Source organism: Xyrauchen texanus, chromosome 40, assembly GCF_025860055.1.
Source record: "Xyrauchen texanus isolate HMW12.3.18 chromosome 40, RBS_HiC_50CHRs, whole genome shotgun sequence".
Classification (NCBI taxonomy): Eukaryota; Metazoa; Chordata; class Actinopteri; order Cypriniformes; family Catostomidae; genus Xyrauchen; species Xyrauchen texanus.
In genome coordinates this window covers 29,227,919-29,255,238 of record NC_068315.1, presented here as the reverse complement: position 1 = coordinate 29,255,238, position 27,320 = coordinate 29,227,919, and the positions used below count along the sequence as shown (strand labels likewise).

Genomic DNA, 27,320 nt, shown 5'->3' with positions numbered 1-27,320 from the left:
TTCACGTCTTTGTTTTTTTGTATTGTTTATTTTTACCTTTACACTCTGTGTTAAAAACTCAACACTCATGGTTTGAGATGTGATGTAACGAACATATTTACATATATACTGTACGTAATAGGGATTTGGGATTTATCACATATAACATTAAGATACAATATCATATACATTTTCCACTTCTTGAAATGTCTTTGTTAATGTATCACACAATTCCCACACGATTCCCATGTATTCATTTATAGCATACAAGTATATAAGTATATAAGCATATAAGTGCGAAGTTAAATTCCTGACCTGAGGTGAGATTTCACATCGGACCCCATCTATCTGTCTCTTAAAATGGAGACATTAGCGATTAAGGATATTGTCTGGTTAAGACTTTATTTTAAAATGCTCCATAAAGGTTGAAATGCTCCATAGAGCATTAATATATTAGGAAATATTCCTTCTTATGTAAAACGAAGAAACTGAAACATGCTCCATCTTTTTTTCTCTTCTTTAAACTGTGCTACCTCTGGTAAGGTGCTATATTATTATTATTATTATTTATTTATTTATTTTTATTTAATTAAATAATATTTACGTTTGTAGGCTATTGATTTTATTTTAATTTATTTTAATGTTTGAATTTGTATTTATTATTCACTGCAAAATGTGTGCTTAAGATTTCACATTTTATCTGACAACTTTCTTCAGAATAATTTTGTTATACACAGACAAACGGAAATTGTGTTTCATGCAGATATTAATATCAGAAATACCAGGAGAAACCACAGTTAACAACATATTCCACAGTTAATGTAGCCTATGAATTCAGCTTCATCTGGTAAGAAAAAAATAATAAAATATATATTTTTTTAAATAATAGTTGCATAAAAATAATAATCATAACATAATTATTATTATTATTATTGTTGTTGTTGTTATTATTATTAGGCTATTATTATTGAAAGGCATATACAAGGTATTTTTTATTAATAGAAACTATAAATGTTGGAGTAATATTTTAAAATGGGTATTTCATTTAGTTTTGAGACACTTTCGGTTTAATCCCCACCGGTTCAATCTGAATACCGAAATAGCTAATTTTGTCATATGAACAGATGATGGCTTCCCTGCACACCCCTAGTACATAATGTATATATGTTTTTCAGAAACTCATTAGATGCATTGTTATGTTCAAGTGTCCCGTCATTAATGCATTATATCATGTGTGTGTAGGTTCTCTCCGGTCACTGAGAATGCCCCCATGGGAACAGTCGCGGGAGTCATCTTGGCAGCCGCCATAAACCAGACAATCGTCTACTCCATCATTGAAGGAAATGACGGTGGTGAGTAGAGCATTTATACTGTATATGCTCCATTCTACAAATCAGAGCTCTTCTGAAGAAATTCAGGCCAATTCCACTGACATGCACAGATTAGAGTATTAAACAGAGGCTTGATAATGAGTTACTCTGAGGGGTTGATTCACAGAGTAGTTGCAGTCCAGTTTAAGTTAAGTCAAATAATTTTTATTTGTATAGCGCCTTTCACAACACACATCGTTTCAAAGCTGTTTTACAGAAAATCATGCATTAACAGAAAATGAAACTATATTTAACCATGCAGTTAAGTGTCACTCTGTTAATTAGGCTGAATATACTGTAGATTACACTTTTTTCCACAAAAGTTGTCCACTTCAACTAATGTTGCACTGTAATTGCCTACGGTGAGAAGGCTTTTCTTATACAATTTTGACAATTTTCAAGTAAGAACATAGCTGTCATTCATCAAATGGTAAATAGAAGCATTATACCTGGGCCTACATTCAGATGCATAGCTTAGTAGAGTGCACTTTAGTTAATTCAGGTTACTGGATCGCAGTGTGGAGTGATGCTCTACCGTCCCTTTATAGTAAGCCAGATAAGGTGGTCTGCTGCATCCTCCACAACCTACAATTCTGGACTGACACGATTCAAACCAACTTTTCTTTTATGGTCTGTTTTTTATCAATCAGTAAAATATTGTAGTGCTTGCTATTTTGTATATGACAGTGAAATCACAAGAACTTCTGTGGCTAAAGCCTTGGCTTTTCATTTTATTCTGCACTTGCAATGTGAAAAAGAATACAGACACTGCAGTCTTGCAATCTGGTCACCTGATTTAATGAACAATATTCCTTAGAATCTCTTGTTTCTCCCCTCAAATCCTCACTTAAGTCTCACTTTTTGTATATTTTCACTTTAAACCTTAAATGCATTAGTGTTTTGCCAATCATTATTACATACCTCGGGTCTTTAGTGACCCAGCACATATACAGTATATATCACAAATTCAAATAGTCTAAATTGCTGCATAAGAGTGTAACATTTTCAAACATTCTCAAGACAATTAGAAAATAATATAATTATAATATAAATTGTTTTATTCTGATGTTTTATGTTTGGCTTATAAACATCAACTTTTGTTGGTTTTTTTGTTGTTTTTTTTACATTGGTTTTTAAACTAGCTGTTTACTGTTTAATTAAGCACATGCTTTAATTCTACTAAAAAGAGAGAAGCTTATTTTTTTCGGGCAACAGGAAGTGTTGTAATTCTGAAAAGTTACTGTGATAAACCCTTTGGTTTCATGCAAAATTAACCAGTTATTAACTGGCTACCAGCATTTAAAAATAATGTTTTCACTCCAGAACTAGTGAAAGGTATATATTTGTTTACTTTCTGTCCAAAAATGTGTTAGTTTTTGTTTTTGTTCCTTGAACAGTTTTTAATCCCTGGTTGATAAAGTAGGAAAATGTCAATGTTGAAAATGTCACAATCAAAAATTGTGTCAATGTAATGACACTAGGGGTCGCCCTTGGGAGCCACAGACACTTCTGGTCTTTGAGAAAAGGCCAATGAAAATTGCAGATTGGAATTTGCATGCCACTTCCCTGGAAATACAGGTATAAAAGGAGCTGGTGTGCAACCACTCATTCAGTTATTGTACTGAGGAGCCGAGACAAGGTCCTGGCCATTTCAGCAGGTAGTTCAGTGTTGTGTCAGGAAGGACACCATGTCTAGTTCAATGGAGGACACAATGTCTAGTTCCCTCCATCAGGGAATGGAGGTTAAGTTTTGCAACCGAGACATTCCCCTTCTGTCACTCACTCGACATGTGTCAATGTAGTAGAGTACTAGAGTACCCTATAGAAAACATCACGACGAACTGAACGGTGCTACGTGGACTGGCGGTGCGAGATGGGCAGACCTCTGTGTGCCTCGTAGCCAACATACCAGGCCATCACATAACCTCCCCCAATGCTCTTGTAGGTGTCAAATGGTCCCCTGCACCTCAAGGACAAGTCAACTGCTCTAAAATAAGGACAGACTGACCCAGCCGCGGCCTCTTCACTTTTTTTCTCCTCAAAAGGAACAAAATTGTTCAGCTGGGGGCCAAATATCATGGGGTGTCCCTCCAAAGAGGAGGTCGCCGTGGAGACCACACCCCACAGAAACAGAGGGGGCGTTAGAGTGGAAATACATCACATGGCCTTACCGAGTCCAGTCTGAAGCATGTCATGTGGAAGGGTTCCGTGGTAGGTCCTACCCGAGGGGGGAGGAGTTTCTACAGATGCAGTTTACCAACGGGGAAACCACTTGCAGAAAATACATCACACAGGGTTACCAATGGGGTAACCAGCGCATGTGGTGCATCTACTCCAGTACAGGGCCTAATTAGCACATTTACTGGGCCGGCAGCGAGTTTCTCCGAAAACTCGCCAGCCACAAGGCTAAGGAGGAAGGACATCCAGGGTCCATGCCATTTTTAACACGACTGGGAGAAAGAGCGCACATCTTCACCTCAAGGGAGGGGAAAGGATATGCAAGCGGTACACCCGACCAGCTATCCGGAACTTACCTGTTTGTACCTGACAACACATGGTATGAAACCAGCTCAACTCAGAGGTTGTATAACCTCGCAAAAGTGTTAGGTGTTGCCCAGCCCACTTCTCTACAAATGTCTGCTAAAGAGGTGCCATTGGTCAGAGCCCAGGAGGCCACTACAACTCTGATAGAGTGGGAGTGCAGCCCCGTGGGGGGTGGCACGTTATGGGTATGATTTGCCATAGCGATGGCATCAATTACCCAGTGGGCGATCCTCTGTTTGGTTACAGCATTTCCTTTCTGCTGTCCACCAAAAGCAGACAAAGAGCTGCTCAGAGCTTCTAAAGCGCTGCGTGCGATCCATGTAGATGTGCAAAGAGTGCCCCAGCCACGAATGATGAGCACACAGTGTGTGCCGTGGCATCATGCCCATCTCGCGACTCGAGTCTGAAGCCAGTGCTGAAATGGTCTCATATGTATCAACCTGAGCGGTGTGGCCGCTGAGGATGCCATATGCTCCAAGTCAAGTCAAGTCAAGTGGTTTTTTTTGTCGTTTCAACCATATACAGTTAGTACAGTACACAGCAAAATGAGACAACGTTCCTCCAGGACCATGGTGCTACATAAAAACAACAACGGACCAACACAGGACCACATGAGACAACACAACGAAATAAAATACCTATATAAAATACCTATATATACCTATATAAAGTGCACGTGCAAACATGTGCAAAAAGTATGGGACAGTACAACAAATTTCTGACAATGAACAGGACAATAGACACAGTGCAGCGCCGACCAGTACTCAGTAGTGCAAAAAGATGACAGTTTCTAAAAATGTAAACATAACATACTATGAGATAGTGTTCTATGCACATAGCAGTTATTGGGGTAGCAGACAGTTATAAAGTGACAGTAATTAAAGTGCAACTCAGGACACGTGTGTGTGTGTGTCAAACCAGTCTCTGCGTATTGAGGAGTCTGATGGCTTGGGGGAAGAAGCTGTTACACAGTCTGGCCGTGAGGGCCCGAATGCTTCGGTACCTCTTGCCAGACGGCAGGAGGGTAAAGAGTTTGTGTGAAGGGTGTGTGGGGTCGCCCACAATGCTGGTTGCTTTGCTGATACAGTGTTTTTTGTAAATGTCTTTGATGAAGGGAAGAGAGACCCCAATGATCTTCTCAGCTGTCCTCACTATCCTCTGCAGGGCTTTGCGGTCCGAAACGGTGCAAGTCCCAAACCAGGCAGTGATGCAGCTGCTCAGGATGCTCTCAATAGTCCCCCTATAGAATGTAGTGAGGATGGGGGTTGGGAGATATGCTTTCCTCAGCCTTCGAAGAAAGTAGAGACGCTGCTGGGCTTTCTTGGTGATAGAGCTGGTGTTGAGGGACCAGGTGAGGTTCTCTGCCAGGTGAACACCAAGGAATTTGGTGCTCTTGACGATCTCCACAGATGAGCCGTCGATGTTCAGCTGAGTGTGTTCACCTTATGCTCTCCTAAAGTCAACAACCATCTCTTTTGTTTTGTCGACATTCAGGGACAGGTTGTTGGCTCTACACCAGTTCGTCAGCCGCTGCACCTCCTCTCTATATGCTGACTCGTCGTTCTTGCTGATGAGACCCACCACGGTCGTGTCATCGGCGAACTTGACGATGTGGTTCGAGCTGTGCATTGCTGCACAGTCGTGAGTCAGCAGAGTGAACAGCAGTGGACTGAGCACACAGCCCTGGGGGGCCCCAGTGCTCAGTGTGGTGGTGGTTGAGATGCTGTTCCCGATCCGGACTGACTGAGGTCTCCCAGTCAGGAAGTCCAGGATCCAGTTGCAGAGGGAGGTGTCAGGCCCAGCAGGTTCAGCTTTCCAATCAGGTGCTGGGGAATGATTGTGTTGAATGCTGAGCTGAAATCTATGAACAGCATTCGAACGTATGAGTCCTTATTGTCTAGGTGGGTGAGGGCCAGATGGAGGGTTGTGGCGATGGCATCGTCCATTGAACGGTTTGAACGATACGCAAACTGCAGTGGGTCTAGTGAGGGGGGCAGCTGGGTCTTAATGTGCCTCACGACGAGCCTCTCGAAGCACTTCATGATGATGGGTAGTCGTTGGGGCAGGACACTGAAGACTTCTTTTGCATGGGGATGATGGTGGTGGCCTTGAAGCACGTTGGAACGATGGCGCTGCTCAGAGAGATGTTGAAGATGTCGGTAAGAACATCTGCTAGCTGGTCCGCACATCCTCTGAGCACTCTGCCAGGAATGTTGTCTGGTCCAGCAGCCTTCCGTGGGTTGACTCTATGTAGAGTTTTCCTCACATCTGCCGTGGTAAGACAGAGCACCTGGTCGTTGGGAGGAGGGGTGGTCTTCCTTGCCATCACGTCGTTCTGCACTTCAAACCGAGCGTAGAAGTCGTTCAGCGCATCTGGAAGGGAGGCATCTTTGTCACAGGCAACTGATGTTGTCCTGTAGTTGGTGATGGCCTCCAGGAGCCTCTGAAATAATTTCAGTGGGACCGATGTCTTCTGCCTGAACATTCTCAGACATTTCAGTACCGACTGCGCATTTGCGCTCATGAGGCCCGCTGTCATTGAGATCAAGTCTAACTCCATACCGAGAAAAGAGATGCTCTGAACTGGGGAGAGTTTGCTCTTTTCCCAGTTGACCCAAAGCCCCAGCTAGCTGAGGTGCCTGAGCACACAACAGGTCCCGCGAGTGAGCTAGAATCAGCCGGTCGTCAAGATAGTTGAGGATGTGGATGCCCATTTCCCTTAATGGGGCAAGGGTTGCCTCTGCAACCTTCGTTAAGGCGCGAGGTGACAAGGACAGACCGAAGGGGAGGACCTTGTACTGGTATGCCCGGCCCTTGAAAGCAAACCGCAGGAAGGGTTTGTGTCTAGGTAAATCCGAGACATGGAAGTACATGTCCTTCAGGTCTACCGCCGGAAACCAATATTGACCAGGGATGCTTGCTAAAATTTTCTTGAACGGGAGTCTGTGCAAAGCAAGGTTCAGAACTCGACATCAGAGCTCTATCGCCTGGCAAACTGAATCACGTAGCCGAGTCAGACGGTCCTGATCAGCCATCTAGGCACCCAGGGGCGGGAGGCATGTCTCCGGGGCGCCATACCTGCCAAAAGGAAACTGTGTCTGGCGGTCATGATAACGAAGGCCGTGGACACCGACTGTATGGCCCAAGATGTGAGGAAACTGCTCCTCTCTTGAGAATGTGGGTAACGCAGCCAGTTGTGTGTGTGGCGAAATCAAAAGAAAAGGAAAACAAGGATTATCCACCCAATCCTCCACCGGGGGAAGGAGTGGTCTGCTTACCAGCTCCCGAAATGCAGATTCCCGACTTCCTGGCTGCCTGTCTCAGGGGCACTTTGAAGCCTTTCTCTGGTTCCTGGCGGCCGGCCCACTTGGGCGGGATGTGGATGAGCCGGTGTAGTCTCCACAGGGGACGTCCATGGTGAAGAGCTGACAGGATGTGAGGTCTTGAGCCACGCCAGGGCAGGGTATGTTGGATAGCCTCTGTCTTCTTCCTCACCATTGAAAACTGCTGGGCCAAGTCTCCAACTGTGTCACCAAATAGGTCAACCTAGGAGATGGGGCATCAAGGAATCGAACCTTGTCAGCTTGGTTCCTGGCCCCAGGAACTAATCATCAAGCCGCGAGGGTTAGAGGTGGAGCAGAGGATTCCACTCCAGCCCGACATTCGCAGCCGTCCGGGCAAGCATGGCCACCAGCTCTGCGTCAGCCTGCGACTGGATGACCGCACCCAAATATATGAGACAGCGATCGTGGCCCTCAGAAGCAGAGAGATAGCGACCGCAACTAGGAATAATACACAAACGAAAAGGCATCATGAAAAAGACGCTTTCGTAGGTGCCACTCTTTTAGAAGTAAAATATGCTGTTTTGTTGCTGAAGTGCCTATGGGCGTTCTTTGCACAACGCTGGTGCAAGAGGAGGAGAACCGCTGTAATGCGCCATATAATCCAACAGCTTCACAAGAGACTTCGTTAAAATTAAGAAAAACATAATTAATTACCTGTCAATATTTTTTAAATAATGTAAATTACAGAAATCATTCAGTTAACCACTGAAATAACTGCAATAAATTAGTTGTGTGATGAGTATAGTGACTGTGGTTTATCCCTTTCTCAGAGACCTTCTAGCATGAAAAGGCAAGATTGCGGTAAATGTCACACTGGTCTTTTTATGAGTTTGATATTATTGTAATGCAGTAAATTACAGTTTGTACTGTAGACTTCAAGTATGGCATTATGAAAGGTCACGGACTCCTAGACTGCAATTCTTAGGTGACTGTCATCCGAGTTATCTAAAGCTTTGTGAGAGGTTTTTTAAGAAGTATACTTCCTGTGTCTGCATGTATTTGGAGAATGAGAGAGAGAGCAGGATGAAGGAGGTGTGCATCATAAGTCTGATTAATTCCTGTACTCTGTTCAGAGTGTGCTCAGCTGAAGTTTGCTGTGACATTTGAATACATCAGGAGCATAGATAGGTTATCAAAGGGCTGTTTTCATTAGGCAAACTAGAAAAGAGAAGAAGGATAATGTAATCATCACACACTTTAAGATGTTTAATACAATGACATCACCTGAGATCAGAGCTAATCCTTTGTAAATGTTAATGAAACTCAAAATGAGGGGGCATTCTGGGTCTGAAATCCCAATACAAACAATATACACAATTGATACGGTGAGAGGAAACGTTAGGGATGAGTTTTAAGTCACGGTCCAAGAATGAGTGAATGAAATGAAAGAATGAAATAAAAAAAAGTTTATATATTAAATAGTCGTGTGGTAATGACAATGTTGGATAATCCAGTGAATTAATGGTATTTCGTCTAATTTAATTATGATGCAACTTGATGCAAATTGAAAGATAAAGTTATTCATATGTAGCATATTTAGGGGTTTCAATGAAAGTTTACTAACTGGTTAGTTTAGCGGTGTTATGTTATGCTATTAGTTGAGCTGTACTGTGTTTACAATATGGCATCGGCAGGTTGCACATGCGCGGTAAATTGCCGACATCCCTTTGGGACATCTCTTGAACATTCGTCACTATAGTAACCAACACCAGTGATTGGTAATCTGGGTCAACACTAATGAAGACAGTTTCATCGATGCATATGAATGTCAGCGTGTTCCACAGTGCACAAACAAACAGTAATCGGGGCGGCTGTGGCTCAGTTGGTTGAGCAGGTCGGCCACTAATCGCAGGGTTGGTGGTTCGAATCCCGGCCCACACAAATCCACATGCCCACACAAAACCGAAGTGTCCTTGGGCAAGACACTGAACCCCAAGTTGCTCCCAATGGCAGGCTAGCACCTTACATAGCACCTTACATAGCAGCTCTGCCGCCATTGGTGTATGAATGTGTGTGTGAATGGGTGAATGAGTCACAGTGTAAAGGGCTTTGAATATCGTTAATGCTTAAAAAGATGCTATATAAGTGCAGACCATTAATCAGTTAAAGTGCCCAGATTCTCTCACCAATATATGTAGCGAATTTGGTATGATAAATGTTCACTGCACGGGTTAAATTGTCATGTACTTTACCATTATTTGAAAGGGAAACAATATGTGTGAGCTAGGAATTAAATTAAACGTTCCAATTTATACATTACTATGTAAGGAAATTTATAATGGAATCAGTCGCGTTTGACAACCGTTATAATTTAGATAAATGACAAATAACCAGATTATTTGTCTGAATAAAATGTTCCCATTAAAATCGTAATACAATGTCTCGTTGTATCAGCTCACAATATCTACTGTAGGGAATTAGCTTTAAACAGATATCTTTATAAGGGAAACATGAATTATTAATCATAACTCATATAATTAATTTTGAACATTTGGATCGGTTAATAGATTTAACTTAACCCTCTGGGGTCTGAGGGTGTTTTGGGCCCTGGAGAAGTTTTGACATGCCTTGACATTTGCTTTTTCCAGTTGCTTAAAAACATATTAATGGCTAAAGTCTGATAACACTGTATTCAGCTCAAACCTGGCTACAATAATATGTGAGCAACATGTATGTACAGGTTTGCATTTTTGAGAAAATAACGTTTATGCATGGTTTTTGAAAAAACAAAAAATTGAAGTCATTAGGCCATATAACACATTCTTAACATTTGTCCACAAGCCTTTTGAGAACTGGATCTTATAGCTGAGAGTTTTTGCTACAAATTTATGTGAAAACCATCCTGATCACTCATTCATACAAAACAATATAGTAATTGAACTTTTGTAAGACACTTTTAGTCTTAGAAAGGTCACATGCGAGGAGGCGTGAACTATCATCAATATGGATGTATTTCACACCTGAGGAGACAAAAGACCCCTCCCCTGGGCCTATCAATGAGGAATGTGACAGAAAGAGAATGAATGTGAGGAAACTTAATGATCAAAATCAAGTTTTAAGTTAAAAGAAGTAATCTGACTGTACATTTTCTTTAAATAAAGACTTTACTTAATTTTAGACCTACTCTACCATTTAAAATAAGTATCTTCTGCTCACCAAGACTGCATTTATTTGATCCAAAATACAGTAAAAACAGTGATATATTGAACTATTTTTACAATTTAAAAGAACAGTTTTCTATTTGAATATATTGTAAAATGCAATTTGTGATCAAAGTTGAATTTTCAGCATCATTATTGTAGTTTTTTATAAAATGAGAGTAATACCGATATAATAAGACACTAACGTTTCTATTAATAGTTGCATTTATTAATACTAATAACTGAAATAAGCATTTTTGTTCACCATTAATAAAGTTAATTAGTAACTTTTCTCATTCATGTTTGGTAATGCATGTTAATGTTTATCCACATTTTACAGTAGCTTGAAATATGGCATATCCCATCAGAATATAGATTCAGCTTCTTCAGTATCTGTTTTATAACCAGTGCTGGTTGTAATCTAGTAGAAAAGTAAATAATCACAATGACCTCGTTTACACCAGGTATTTAGATGCATTTTTGGTTATCCGATCACATGTGGTAAGCTCTAAATGCAGGTCTAAAAGTGGTCTAAAACGTTTTGTTATCAGATCACAAGAAACACATTTGAATGTGGTCAAAAACGCATGTGACAGCATCACATTTGAGGTGTAAACACTAATCCATTCTGAATACGTCCTGGCAGCAGCAAAGTACCACCCTTCACCTGTCAATCAACCACTGCGCTAAAACAAGAGGTTTTGAGCGGCTCAAAAAAGAAAGTCAGTTCAGGAAAGGTTAAAAAGCGAATACACACACAAGCATGAGAACTTTATGGATCATCTTCAGTTTGTCTTATATAATACTGGTAATCCACTAAAATAACAGACAATTCTGCTCAAATGTTGTGTGTGTGTGGTTAGATTATCTTTCAGATGCATCTGGGAGAAATAGTGTGCCATTTTTTTTTTTTTTTTTTTTTGCATTTTCTTTGTCTTTCTGAATTTGTTGCAATTTCATGTCATGCAGAAACACACTGACATAGTGACTGATGGATGTCGTCGTGAAACAGAGACCCTCCAAATCAGATCACAAGTGGTTACAAGAGACACATTTAAGTGACCAGGTGTAAACAGCTATGTGTCTCACCTCACCACATGTGATTGGATCACCCAAGATGCATCTTAATACCAGATGTAAACAAGGTCAATATTCAAATTACTTTTTAAGTAAAAAAGTCTTATAAAACATTTTGTTAAAAAAGCCAGACTTTTGCGGCAAATGGACATCGGAGCAACCGGTGTTCGTGTCTACCATCGCCAGACACTACTGATATATAAGACTCATGCAAAAACCAAGCTGCATGATGACCTGCAGGAGGCGCTACATGTACTCAGCTTGCTGTGGAGACCAGGCCTCCAGTCCTCGGCGTCGCCTGATGCTGGTGGCCGGGGGAGAGGACGTCGTAAACGGTGTGCGAGAAAGCGGAAGCGCGGCAAGAGGGCGGGGGTCCATTCTAGGCTAAAAACAAACCCTAGCCGGCCGGCTCTCCTGTCTATCCTGCTCTCAAATGTTTGCTCCCTGGACAATAAACTGAACTATATCCGACTCCAGCAGGCTACGCAGCGTGAGTTTAGAGACTGGTGCGTCTTTGTTTTCACGGAGACGTGGCTCAGCGACAGAGTTCCGGACACAGCCATTCAGCTAGATGGGCTCGCCTCGTTTCATGCCGACAGAAATGCAGCTCTGTGTGGTAAGACCCGTGGTGGTGGCTTGTGTGTTTACATCAACACGGAATGGTGCAAGAACTCTATGCTAGTCTCTAGTTACTGCTCATCGCTGGTGGAGCTTGTGACTGTTAGATGCAGATCTTTTTATTTACCACGGGAATTCACCACTGTTATTATAACCGGAGTTTACATTCCCCCAACGCTAACAATAAGGAAGCACTCTATGAACTGTATGGGGCTATGAGCGAACTGCAGAACGCTCACCCCGACGGACTGTTTATTGTCGCCGGAGATTTCAACCATGCGAATCTCAAGACAATGCTCCCTAAATTCCATTAGTATGTGGACTTTGCAACGAGAGGGGCGAATGCGCTTGATCTTGTTTACACAAACATCCCAGGCGCATACCGGGCGGAGCCCCGCCCCCACCTCGGCTGCTCAGACCATATCTCTGTTATGTTAATTCCAGCATACAGACTGCTCGTCAGACGCACAAAACTGCTTCAGAAGCAGGTGAAAACCTGGCCAGTAGGAGCCATCTCTACTCTTCAGGACTGTTTTGAGTGTACTGACTGGCACATGTTCAGGGAGGCTGCAACATATGGCGATTCTACCAACTTGGAGAAATACACAGCATCAGTGACCAGCTACATCAGCAAGTGCATTGATTATGTCACTTTCTCCAAGATCATCACCACACCAGAAGCCGTGGATGACTGCGGAGGTGCGCACACTGCTGAGGAACCGATACTCCGCCTTCAGAGCAGGCGATAAGGCAGCCCTAAGAACAGCTAGGGCCAAACTGTCACGGGCAATCAGAGAGGCAAAGCGCACACACGCCCAGAGAATCCACAGTCACTTCCAGGACAGCGGTGACATGCGGTGCCTGTGGCCAACTACAGGACAACATCAGTTGCCTGTGACAAAGATCCCTCCCTTCCAGATGCGCTGAATGACTTCTGTGCTCGGTTTGAAGTGCAGAACGACGTGGTGGCGAGGAAGACCACCCCTCCTCTCAACGACCAGGTGCTCTGTCTTACCACGGCGGATGTGAGGAAAACTCTACATAGAGTCAACCCACGGAAGGCTGCTGGACCAGACAACATTCCTGGCAGAGTGCTCAGAGGATGTGCAGAACAGCTAGCAGATGTTCTTACCTACATCTTCAACATCTCTCTGAGCAGCGCCTTCGTTCCAACATGCTTCAAGGCCACCACCATCATCCCCATGCCAAAGAAGTCTTCAGTGTCCTGCCTCAACGACTACCGTCCTGTCGCACTCACACCAATCATCATGAAGTGCTTCGAGAGGCTCGTCATGAGGCACAATAAGACCCAGCTGCCTCGCTCACTAGACCCACTGCAGTTTGCGTATCGTCCAAACCGTTCAACGGATGACGCCATTGCCACAACCCTCCATCTGGCCCTCACCCACCTAGATAAAAAGGACTCATACGTTCGAATGCTGTTCATAGATTTCAGCTTAGCATTCAACACAATAATTCCTCAGCACCTGATTGGAAAGCTGAACCTGCTGGGCCTGGACACCTCCCTCTGCAACTGGATCCTGGACTTCCTGACTGGGAGACCTTAGTCAGTCTGGAATGGGAACAGCATCTCCACCACCACAACACTGAGCACTGGGGCCCCCCAAGGCTGTGTGCTCAGTCCACTGCTGTTCCCTCTGCTGACTCACGACTGTAAAGCAATGCACAGCTCGAACCACATTGTCAAGTTTGCAGATGACATGACCGTGGTGGGTCTCATCAGCAAGAATGACAAGTCAGCATACAGAGAGGAGGTGCAGTGGCTAAAGGACTGGTGTAGAGCTAACAACCTGTCTCTGAATGTCGACAAAACAAAAGAGATGGTTGTTGACTTTAGGAGAGCACAAGGTGAACATTCTCTGCTGAACATTGACTGCTCCTCTGTGGAGATCGTCAAGAGCACCAGATTCCTTGGTGTTCACCTGGCGGAGACCCTCAACACCAGCTCTATCACCAATAAAGCCCAGCAGCGTCTCTACTTTCTGCGAGGGCTGTGGAAAGCACATCCATCCCATCCTCACTACATTTTATAGAGGCACTATTGAGAGCATCCTGAGCAGCTGCATCACTGCCTGGTTGGAGACTTGCACCGTTTCGGACCGCAAAGCCCTGCAGAGGAGAGTGAGGACAGCTGAGAAGATCATCGGGGTCTCTCTTCCCTCCATCAAAGACATTTACAAAAAACACTGTATCCGCAAAGCAACCAGCATCGTGGATGACCCCTCACACAAACTCTTTACCCTCCTGCCGTCTGGCAAGAGGTACCGAAGCATTCGGGCCCTCACGGCCAGACTGTGTAACAGCTTCTTCCCCCAAGCCATCAGACTCCTCAGTACTCAGAGACTGGTCTGACACACATTCACACGTGTCCTGAGTTGCACTTTAATTACTGTCACTTTATAACTGTCTGCTACCTCAATAACTGCTATGTGCATAGAACACTATCTCATAGTATGTTATGTTTATGTTTTTAGAAACTGTCATCTTTTTGCACTACTGTGTACTAAGTCGACCCTGCACTGTCTCTCACTGTGCCTATTGTCCTATTCATTGTTAGAAGTTTCTTGTACTGTCCTGTACTTTTTGCACATGTTTGCACGTGCACTTTATATAGGTATGTAGGTATATATAGGTATTTTATTTAGGTGTGTAGTCTCATGTGGTTCTGTGTTTGTCCTATGTTGTTTTATGTAGCACCATGGTCCTAGAGGAACGTTGTCTCGTTTTGCTGTGTACTGTACTAACTGTATATGGTTGAAACGACATTAAAAACCACTTGACTTGACTTGACATATAAAATTCTTGTAATCAGATTAAAGTTTCTGGCATTCAATTAAATTAATAAATTTTTTTAATTACTTACTTTTAGTCCATTACTATGGTTACACATATTTCTCAGAAGATATTCTGTAGAATACATTTAAAACAGATTTTAATATGTACATGCGTTTTCATTTGTGACAACTACAGGGTGTGCACCCCATAACGAGAACATTCAATACATTGTTTTGAATTCGGTGAGTGTCAAAACAAAAACCTTTTAAGAAAGTAACTTAAAAATAACGTAATTAATAATGTGATTACTTTTTCGATGAACTAGTCATTAACTAGTGTAAACAATATAAACTCTGCTTTGTCTTATGCCTAAAAAAGATACCCTAAAAATTATTCATACTGGTCTTGTCTTTTTTGGAACACATTCTGCTCATTATTTTCACATTACCCCATGTTTCTTTGTTGCTCTCACATGTAAATAATGTGAAGCAGTCCTACACACTGATAGTAGTGTGGATATGTTTATTATAAACAGTAGATCTCTGATTTTATAGTGCAAAATCTCTACTGGTTGACATATTTCTGTTCCATTTCTGACACTGTTCTGACTCTCTTCTTTCTTCACAGGTGAATTTGTCGTGAACAACATCACTGGAGTTATCTGCACTGCCAAGCCACTGGACTATGAAACTAACAGCGGTTACATCCTCCGTGTGGAAGCTGACTCCACAAGAGTGGTGTCGTCCAACCTGCGAGCACCAACCAAAAGTGAGCTGCCTTCTAGATTTGTCACTCAAGGTCCAACCTAAAACCATTAATTGTGTTTAAAACATTATGACCCCGGGAGAATAAATGTTTTATTCGTTATTTTTTCTTGTTTTCTACTTTTTAATTTTGAAGTAATTGAAACACCGTCTCCCTAGTGAGGTAGTTCAGTTTTTTTTTGTTTTTTTTTGTCATATCACAATGTAATTGTAAATGACCTCCTGTCATCTAGCGTTCATTGAAAATACCAGAGAGGGGGTGAAGGGTGCTTGTCTTGCTCTCCATGTGGTTAAGCATTTTTGAAAATGAATTCAGAGACAGCTATGGATATATATATATATATATCCATAGCTGTCTCTGAATTAGAATATATATATTGTTCGGTATCAAATATAGAAATGTGGTGATCTAGTCAGGCTATCATCTTAGGGGTTTAATTGTTAATAGCATGTTTACATGTTAATAATTTAATTGCATACCCTGCTTGTTTTACACACCTACTCATTCTTTATCATTACTACAGTATTTTCCACATTTGACAATAATAGTAATGTCATCAAAAGCTTGAAATAACATAAGTATGGGAATAAACCAAAAACCAAAACTTAGTGAGCTACCTCACCATCTCCTGCCTACATAGACAGTAGTGCTCTATGGCGGCTACTCCATGTGTCATTCAAATAGAGCTCCTTTCGCGCAGCACACGAGAGACTCGACTCGCAACTGATATCAATAGAGGATGAACAACGCAATACTCTGAGCATAAATATACAGAGCACACATTGTAGGTAAAATGTTCAGTTTCATATTATATAATTATTTTGTACCGATAGTTTTGTTAGTATTAAATGATTTATTATATGCATATTTCTAATAAAAATTTGGCTTTTTCTGCCATCTTGGATTTATTTTTCCAACAAGCTCATCACTGTGCATTCTGGGATCGCCTACCTGGGGAAGGATACATACGATGCTACCTTTGAATTTGGCCAAAATGTGATATCTTAGAATGCAACATAATTGATATAGCTACCTTTTGGAACAGCCTTCCATTGGGAGCATGCCTTTAAGGTCTTAAAGTGCTGTCTCCGGAGGAAGCTCGCAAGGTTTTGGAACAGACTCAATTTAATATTTTAACTCAGATGTATGCTGGGCACTTGTTGGCTGCGTTTCCTTCCTTCCTATCCAGCCCAACTTAGAACCCAAAACTGCATAAGATGTTAGATATTGGAGGAGAAATAAGCCTTGGGGAAAACCAGGCTCAGCTGGGGGACCCAGTTCCCCAGTGGCTTTGTGTGTGTGCGTGTGCGTGTTTCATTTTTAAAAGAAAAGTCAGAGACAGGTGCAATTTAGATTTGTACACAGAACCTATTTTGAAGGAATTTTCCATGTTCAATACAAGTTAAGCTCAATCGACAGTATTTGTGGCATAATGTTGATTACCACAAAATGGTATGTCGACTCATTTTTCCTTTTCTTTAAAAATCAAGGTTACAGTGAGAGACTTACAATGGCAAATTTTGGAGGGTTTAAACAGAAATGTGAAGCTTATAATTTTATAAAAGCACTTGCATTAATTCTTCTGTTAAATCTTGTGTATTATCTGAGCTGTAAATTTGTTTAAATCATTTTTACTGTCATTTTATTTTAGGGTTTGACATTACATCGTCAAAATTGGCTAGAAATGTAAATAGAAAAAGGTTAGTAAGTGATTTTATCACATTAAAATCATGTTAACAGGAATATTGTTCTTGTGGCTATACTTTAAAAAAGTATTTTAACATTAAAAAGTTTTCCCCCATTCACTTCCATTGTAAGTGCCTCACTGTAACCCAGAATTTTGCTTTGTATTTATTGATTGACAGCTTTATTAATCCCTTTGGGGGAAACAAATTTGCCAACAGTTCAACTCATTCGTATACAAGCAGCAAACAATATAGACATTGCATTCACCAATATCAACAAATGAATAAAAAAGCCATAATATCACATTTGAGACATGCTTATCAGCTGAAGATGCTATACTGTAGATCTATACCATTTCTACCAGTGTTCATTGAAAAATGTAACCGCTGCTGGGACAAAAGACCTTCTAAGTAGTTCAGAAGTGCACTGAGGCATCACTAGTCGCTCACTAAATGAGCTTCTAAGTACAGAGCTCAAAATAATTGTTGCAATATTACAACCATGGTCCTCAAAGGGTTAAAAACACTGTGTAATGGATGACATTCAAAATATAAAACCATTTTTAATTTGGCTCTTTTCTACAGTGACCTCAAGTGAATCTGGGGTAAGGCCAATCACCGAGCCAGCCTTCCTAATCATCTTATTGATCCTATTTTTATCATTCACAGTGATGCTAGCCCACCCACCCCCCATTCAAGAGAACTCTTGCTAAGATTCCCTGATAAAAAAATAAATAAAAAAAAGTGAAGAACTTTTTGGTAATATCAAAGGATCTAAGCTTCCTCAAGAAGAATAGTCTTGATTGCACCTTTTTGAATACAACCTCACCGTTCTTTTTCCAGTTGAATTTACTGTCCAGATAGACACCAACATATTTATAAGACTGGATGATCTCTATCTCTATCTTTTAAAGAACAGGACGAGTCAAAATAATCTTTTGTGGTAATCAATATTTGTGTAATCAAAATTAGTTATTTTTGGAGACAGGTTTAATTGATCAAATAGCTGGCACGTCTTCATGGATCTCATACAGGTCCACACGAGCATTTTGGGGCCCTAAGCTGATTTTCAAAATGGGCCCCCCCCCCCAGCTACAAGTACACCTATCCAGACACACCCAACATCAAAAACTAAGCAAGTTCAAATTGTGCAAATAAACAATACTATTTATTCAAATGCACAAAGCTTAAAAATGCAGAACTATCAACTGTAGTTTATCAGTAAAGTGGTAACCACTTCAGAAGTATAAAGTATTTTATTTTTTATTTTTAAACAAACCAAACACACATATCGCATGCACAAATGAATAAATATAGCCTACCTAATGAAATTCTGATCCCTGTGGCACATTTTTATATGAATAATAAAAAATGTATTACCATATTGAGGTATGGTACAGTAGAGGCTATTAACACTGTAAATAGTGGCATATGCTATTTGCACCCTGGTGTAGGCTATAATAAAACAATATATACAGCCCCTGCCACCTTTTCCCATTTACCTGCCTGTTATTGTTGCTGACGGCATGCTGTGTTTGTAGCCTACTAGCCTGCTTAACATTGCTTATTCTTATTCTCAAATGTTCATCGTTTTATTCTTTGTCAATTTACTATGAGTTTTTCTAGCTCAGATCTGTGTTTGTAGCCTTATCTATCTGTTTCAGCTTTTAATCCTTAACATCTGCCATTTTTTCAGCACGCATCGGGTTTCCCCAGAATTATTCTCTTATCGCGATTCAACTGTGTGCATTTTCGCGCATCAGCTTTCTAATTTTTTATAATTGTTATTCATGTTGGCACTAATAACGTCTGACTTTGCCAGTCAGAGATCACTAGAGATAATGTTAAAGAGGTGTGTAAACTTGCAAAAACTATTTCAGACACTGTTATATGATCTGGCCCCTCCCTGATCATCATAGTATCACTGAATTAGTTTTTGAGGTAGACATGACCTGCTAAATGGTAAATGGTCTGCACTTATATAGCGCTTTTTTCTAACCTCAGAGGTTACCAAAGCGCTTTACACTGTGTCCCAATCACCCATTCACACACACACATTCTTACACCAATGGCGGCAGAGATGCCATGCAAGGTGCTAACCTACCATTGGGAGCAACTTGGGGTTCAGTGTCTTGCCCAAGGACACTTCGGCATGTGGAGTCGTGTGGGCCGGGATTCAAACCACCAACCCTGCGTTTAGCAGCCGACCCGCTCTACCACCTGAGCCACAGCCGCAAGAGGTGGGAAGGTGCCGCTCACCTCTCTTGTAATTTGGTTCATAGTCTTAATAATGATAGTGTCTGACAACTGGGGCCCAGGTCAGGAAGCAGTCAAACTGATTAATCCGAACGTCTGCTAGCTGCCTTGAGAATCACACAGGTCACATAAACTACAACACATGGAGACTGTGTCACCTAGATATCTCATAGAGTCTGTGTCTGTTCCCTGAACTACCAAACACAAAACCCTCACTAAATCATTTAGATTTTTTTTATTAAGGTCAAACTTAAAAAAACAAAAACAATTAAAGATAAACATCATATGAAGGTAGGGCAAACATTAGAGGCACGAATTGTAAATTAAATTATCACAGTTCATAGTTAGAATGCGCTCTGTTTGACTGAAACCTGGCTTAAACCGGATTCATATATTAGTTTAAATGAATCTACTCCCCCAGGTTATTGTTATAAACATAAGCCTCTTCTGAAGGGTTGAGGAAGAGGTCTTGCCACAATTTACAGTAAAGTTTTTGGTGTTACTCAGAGGACATGATATAAATTGAAGTCTTTTTAACTAATAATGCTTAATGTGACACCGTCAGATATAAATACATAAGAAAACTGTCTTCTTTTTCCCTTGCTACAGTATATAGATCACTCAGGCCTTATTCTGATTTCCTTGATGAATTTGCTAATTTTTTATCAGATCTTGTAGTTACTGTAGATAGAGCTTTAATTGTTGGCGACTTCAACATTCACAAAGAAATTGAAAATGACACATTGGGATGAGCATTTAATAATATTCTCAACTCTTTTTGAGTCAGACAAAATGTGACAGGACCAACTTATCGCCATAATCATACACTATATTTAATTCTGACATATGGAGTTGGTACAGAAATTCTTCCACAGAGTGATGACATCTCAGATCATTACCTTGTTTCTTGTATTCTGCAATCAGCTAATGCAACTCAATCTACACCACAATATATTTCAGGTAGAACTATTCTTTCAACTATTAAAGATGGCTTCACTAATAATCTTCCAGATCTATCTCATACACTCAATAAGCACCAAAGCCCAGAAGAACTTGATTAAATAACAGAAAATATAATTACAGTCTTCTCTAGTACACTTGATAGTGTCACCCCCCCCTTCGATTAAAGAAAATTATAGAAACAAGCTCACACCATAGTACAATGATCACACTAATGCTCGCAAGAGAGCAGCTTGGAAAATGGAGCGCAAGTGGAAGAATACAAATTTAGAGGTATTTCACGGTGCATGGAAGCTACACACTAAAAGCTGTCAGGTCAGCATATTTTAGCAAACTCGTAGAAAAAAAAACAATGATCCTAGGTGTTTGTTCAGTACTGTGGTTAAATTGGTTAGGAATAAAGCCTCAACTGAACCAGATATTCCGTTGCAGCACAATAGTAATTACTTAATTAATTTCTTTACTGATAAAATTGAAATAATCAGAAATAAATTTGGAATTATGCAATCATCGGTCACAGTACCTCAGAAAACAGTGTTTCATAATTTTCACAAACCAAACTTATTGAAACATCAAAAGCCACTACACGTATGTTAGATCCAATAACAACTAAACTGTAATCTGTAATTCTGTAATCTCAGAACCTCTTCTTAATAGTATTAACTCCTTGCTATCCTTAGGACATGTCACAGGAAAATGTAAAATGGTAGTTATCAAGATGCCACAACTTGATCATGAACCTGGAGAACTGGCTAATTAAAGACTGATTTCAAATCTCCTTTTTATTTCCAAAATACGAGAAAAGGTGGTGACCTCCAAACTATGTACATTTCTACAGATAAATATTATATATTAACAATTTCAGTCAGGATTTAGTCCCTATCACAGTACAGAGACTGCACTTATCAGAGTTACAAATGACTTGCTCTTATCATCTGATCACAACTGCATTTCACTTCTAGTGCTTTTAGATCTTATTGCTTCCTTCGACACGATAGATCACAACATTCTTTAGAGAATTATTTTGGCATTTGTGGACTTGCATTAGCATGGTTTAAGTCCTATTTAGCAGACCGCTACCACTTTGTCTATGTAAATGAGGAATTGTCAAACCAAATAATAGTTATGCATGGAGTGCCACAGGGATCAGTTTTAGGGACTCTTCTTTTCTCTTTATACATGCTTCCCCTGGGAGATATGATCAGGAATCATGAAATAAGTTTCCACTGTTGTTGACAATACCAAACTTTATATTTCTTCAAAATCTGACATCATTTCACAATTCTCCAAATTTGCAGAGTCTATCAATGAAATCAAAGATTGGATGGCCAGATATTTCCTTCTACTCATCAAAAAACAAGCAGCTAAAATATAATTTGACTCTCGATGGATGTACGGTTACATCGTCTTCAACAGCTAAGAACTTAGAAGTTATATTTTATACCATTCTATCCTTTTAAAATCAAATTACCAATGTTTGTAGAACAGCATTCTTCTGCCTAAGAAATATTGCTAAATTACAACACATGCTCTCTATTGCTGATGCTGAAAAACAATTTCATGCATACGTGACCTCAGGACTAGATTATTGTAATGCATTACTGGGAGGATGTCCAGCAAGATGAATAAATAAACTTAATTGGCTTAAATTGCAGCAGCCAGTGTGCTGACTAGAACCAAGAAATATAATCATATTAGTCCCATTTTCTCATCGTTACAGTGGCTACCTGTTGTATTAATTTTAAAATTCTGTTAACTACGTACAAAGCTTTGAATGGTCTAGCTTAACAGTACTTAAGTGACCTTCTACCACACTATATTCCATCACGTTCATTATGATCACAAAATTCTGGCTTGTTAATAGTTCCTAGAATATCAAAATACACAAAAGTGTAATTGGCTTCTAAACTATGGAATTGTCTCCCTAGCGATGTTCAAGATGCAGACACACTCACTCAGTTTAAGTCCAGACTAAAAACTCATCGATTTAGCCAGGCATACACCTAATTTATCCTTCAACTCACACATAGGCTGCTTTAGTTATGTCTGCTGGAACCAGAAACCAGAAACATTGCTCATGATCTATAACTCTGCAATAAATTGAATGGCATCTATGCTAATATTATTCTATTTGTATCCCTGTCTCAACATCGGGACTCCTATTCTGAGGTCACCAGAACCGGCTGGATCCAGGTCCATTCCTGCTTCGTGTTGGACTCCACTGCTATATGTCTCTGAGTGTCACTTACTTAGTTTAATAATTTTAAACCATGACTTGCACTATACATTAGAAATATTGGTCATTGTATGCATGATGTTAGCCAGAGGGGAACTGGCCCCACAGTGTGCCTGGTTTCTCCCAAGCATATTTTTCTCCATTAACCAACATCTTATGGAGTTTTGTGTTCCTTGCCACAGTCGCATTTGGCTTGCTCACTGAATACAATTATTATTGAATTACTTATTATTAAACACAATTCACAATCATATTTTATCAAACTACACAATGATGACTCTAAGACTGTGACAGTGCGGAGGGCGGGGCCGGGTCGTGATTCTACACACCCGGCACCTTATCAGGCTAATCAAGCCTCTGAGAGGGATAAAGGCAGACTGCGGATGGTGGTGCGAGAGTCAGCCTTCATCCCTCTCGGAGGCTTTATTAGCCTGATAAGGGCCCGGGTGTGTAGAATCACGACCCTGCCCTGCCTCCGCTCTGTCACAGACATTTAGATATTACAGTTTCATTTTCTGTTAATGCATGATTTTCTGTATAGCTGCTTTGAAACGATGTGTGTTGTGAAAGGCAATATACAAATAAAACTTATTTGAAGAAGTATTGTGACGGAACTTAACTACATCGCTGGTGGGAAGAAATGCACCTGATGTGTCACGTTATGGTACCTCGTCACTGCTGTCTTCAAACTCCAAGCGCAGCTTTAGAGAGATGGATCTCTTCAGTATCTACTCAACGCAAACTCCAAAAAATAAACAAACATGATACACAATGTCAACACATCATTTTGAAGATGTGTCCAAAGTTTCGTACCATTCTGTTCATAGGGGGCGCTACAACTAAAAAATAACTCATAACTCAGCAGCCATTTGATAGACAGCTCAAATTAAATATGCATCTTCTTTGGTTCAAACACTTTGGTTCAACATATTCTTAAAAAATTGATTCGTCAAATCAACAAAAATGGCTACCTCATTCCCATGACTCATATTGGGAATGGCCGTTGAATCCATCAGTAACTCCAAATCATTTGGTCACATGAATTTCCATTTCTGCAAAAAAACTTGTTTACTATTTTGACTTTTTTGAAAAACTTAATTTTTCATTGTCCTCCAAGGCTGTTTGCCCAATTTACATTAAACTTTTATAGAATATCTACAGATATTCATGACAAAATGTATCAAAACAATATTTGATATGTCAAATCGTGTCAAATCGTATTAGCCGACAGGTTTTTGGGTATGGCCTATAATAAATAATTGGTCTCGTTTTGAAACTAAGCAAAACTTAGTATGCATGCTCAAAAGAACATTCTGAGGCGACAATCACAATTTCATTAAAAAAAAAGTATGGCTATAAGAAATACCTAATTTCTCAACTGTATTCAAGCAATCATATCCATAAAAGGCTGTTGTTTGTCCACCAGATGAAGCGACATCACAATAAACCATTGAATGTCTAGGAAATGTCATTGTAAAATGGGAAATATTCAAATATCTTGCCACAGCCATTTATTGTAAACAAGTGTCACGAACCCCGCTCCTCTGCCCCATCCCCGCTTCGTCGCACACACACTCACTCCCTCGACCTCACTCCCTCGCTCCGCCCCCTCGAGCTTTTCACGCTCTTTTTGCTCGCTCGAGCCCTCAAGCCCACTTTGCTCCTACTCGCTCACATGCTCGTAGGTTATCTCCCTTCCTCGAGTTTCTCATGCGCTTCCAATCCTCCTGCACATTAGTTTCACCTGCACTCGCCTCATCACCTTTCATTGTTTACACCTGCACCTTCCCCTATAAATACCACAGCACATCCGTTTCACGGGTGTTGGTTATTGTGTTTAGTTTCCCGTATCTTTGCCCCCCGCTAGTCTCGTCTAGTTCTTCGCCCTATTGTTAACTGTTTTCCCGGCTTCGACCTCCCGCTCTCGTTTACCACTCTCTCCCGGATTTGCCCCTTACGATACTTTGATTCCCCGGCTTTGACCCTACGCTTCCCTCGACAACTCTTCACTGGATTTGCCCTTTGTACTTTTGCCTGCACTGCTTTCTATTAATAAAGCAGTTTCATCCGACATTGTGACTGTCTCATCTTGTGTGTGTGTGTGTGCGTTACAAAATAACCAACCTCACCGTTGACAGTCACAATGCCCCGCGCTAAGGATTCGCGCAGCTCACTAGAGCGGAGAAGCACATCACATTCGGCGCGAGGAGCTACAGTGTGGAGAGATGACCACACGCTCACGGCCCAGGGGCAGCAGGTATGCGCTATTTCTGATTTGTTTCACCCTATTTCACCTGTGTCTGCCCCTGAGCCCGTTTATGCCTCCAGTGCATTTCTGAGCGCCGTGCACTCTCCACCCCCGGAGAGGTTTTATGGCTCTTCGGACGCTGACCAAGGGTTTTTTATGCGAGGCAGCGGTTGTGTAACTCATAACCCCGCCCTCGACATTATGGAGCCAGCGGCCTGACTCGTGGGGTTGCATCAGGGGAGTCAACCCTTGGAGGTTTATGTTGTGGATTTTTGTGCCCTGGCCAACCAGGTGAATTTTAATGAGGTGGCTCTGAAAACCATTTTTCAATTTGGACTGAATGAGCCAACCTCATCATTCATGCCTGGTGGTCGCTGCTCTCTCAACCTGGCTCAGTTTATTGACCTCGCCCTACTGTAGCGCCCATGCCCGCCACGGCCAACGAGCCAGCGCCCATGCCCGCCACGGCCGGCGAGCCAGCGCCCATGTCTGCCACGGTCAGTGAGCCAGCGCCTGTTGCCTCGACCGCCCCAGAGCCAGTGCCTGTAGCCTCGACCGTCCCCATGGCCACGTTCCCTGTTGGCCGAAGACGTAAGAGAAGGAAGAGGGCGCCTTCTCCCCAGTCTCGTCTTGTGCTCAAGACCGCAGAGGTTCCCTCAGAGTCTTCCACGGCTCTGCCGGGTTCTGCTCCGCCCCCAGAGTCTTCCACGGCTCTGCCGGGTTCTGCTCCGCCCCCAGAGTCTTCCACTGCTCTGCCGGGTTCTGCTCTGCCCCAGAGTCTTCCACGGCTCTGCCGGGTTCTGCTCCACCCCCAGAGTCTTCCACGGCTCTGCCGGGTTCTGCTCCGCCCCCAGAGTCTTCTACGGCTCTGCCGGGTTCTGCTCCGCCCCCAGAGTCTTCCACGGCTCTGCCGGGTTCTGCTCCGCCCCCAGAGTCTTCCACGGCTCTGCCGGGTTCTGCTCTGCCCCCAGAGTCTTCCACGGCTCTGCCAGCCTCTGCTCGCCTATCAGAGTCCTCGCGGCCTCCGCCTCACGAGCCTCTCAGGGCTTCTCCTCTAGAGTCTTTCAGGGCTCCATCCCTCAAGTCTCTCACGGCTTCGCCTCTCGAGTCTTTCAGGGCTCCTCCTCCCCTCGAGCCTCTCAGGGCTCCGCCCCTCGAGTCTTTCATGGCTCCACCCCTCAAGCCTCTCACGGCTTTGCCTCTCGAGTCTCTTAGGGCTCCTCCCCCCTCAAGCCTCTCACGGCTTCGCCTCTCGAGTCTCTCAGGGCTCCTCCCCCTCTCAAGCCTCCTAGGGCTTCTCCTCATGAGTCTTTCATGGTTCCACCCCTCAAGCCAATCACGGCTTCGCCTCTCGAGTCTCTCAGGGCTCCTCCCCCTCTCAAGCCTCCTAGGGATTCTCCTCACGAGTCTGTCATGGCTCCACCCCTCAAGCCTCTCACGGCCTCGCCTCTCGAGTCTCTCAGGGCTCCTCCCCCTCTCAAGCCTCTCAGGGCTTCCCCTCTCGAGTCTTTCAGGGCTCCTCCTCCCCTCGAGCCTCTCAGGGCTCCGTTCCTCGAGTCTTTCATGGCTCCACCCCTCAAGCCTCTCACGGCTTCGCCTCATGAGTCTTTCATGGCTTCCCCTCTCGAGCCTCTCAGGGCTCCGTCCCCCAAGCCTCTCGAGCCTTCCAGGACTCTGCCTCTAGAGCCTCCTACGGCTCCGCCTCTCGGGCCTCCTACGGCTCCCCCTCCAGAGCCTCCCACGGCTCCACCTCCCGAGCCTCTCACGGCTCTGCTCCCAAAGACTCCAGAGCGTTCTATGGCTCCGCCTCTTGGGCCTCCTACGGCTCCCCCTCCAGAGCCTCCCACGGCTCCACCTCCCGAGCCTCTCACGGCTCTGATCCCAAAGACTCCAGAGCTTCCTAGGGCTCCGCCTCCCGAGCTTCCTACGGCTCCGCCTCTCGAGCCTCCTATGGCTCCGCCTCCCGGGCCTCCTACGGCTCCCCCTCCAGAGCCTCCCACGGCTCCACCTCCCGAGCCTCTCACGGCTCTGATCCCAAAGACTCCAGAGCTTTCTAGAGCTCTGCCCCTCGAGCCTGCTACGGCTCTACCCCCCGAGACTACAGAGCCTGCCAGGGCGTCGCCTCGGGGACCTCCCACGGCGCCACCTCCCTTGGCTCCACCTCCAGAGCCTTCCAGGCCTACTTCGCTAGAGCCTCCCACGGCGCCACCGTCATCGGCTCCACCTCCTGAGCCTTCCAGGCCTTCGCCCCTAAAGCCTCCTTCGGCTCCACCTCCAGAGCCTTCCAGGCCTACCTTGCTAG

The 27,320-nt window shown here is 42.7% G+C and overlaps 1 protein-coding gene across 1 annotated transcript in view; it reads left to right on the top strand.

Annotated features, from left to right (window-relative positions):
- pcdh15b (protocadherin-related 15b) overlaps nt 1–27,320 on the top strand; it is a 314,409-nt gene that overhangs the window by 220,954 nt on the left and 66,135 nt on the right. Inside the window, exons 23-24 of the mRNA XM_052112379.1 lie at nt 1,222–1,331; nt 15,496–15,636. Coding sequence (XP_051968339.1) covers nt 1,222–1,331; nt 15,496–15,636 — 251 coding nt within the window. The remainder of the gene's footprint in view (nt 1–1,221; nt 1,332–15,495; nt 15,637–27,320) is intronic.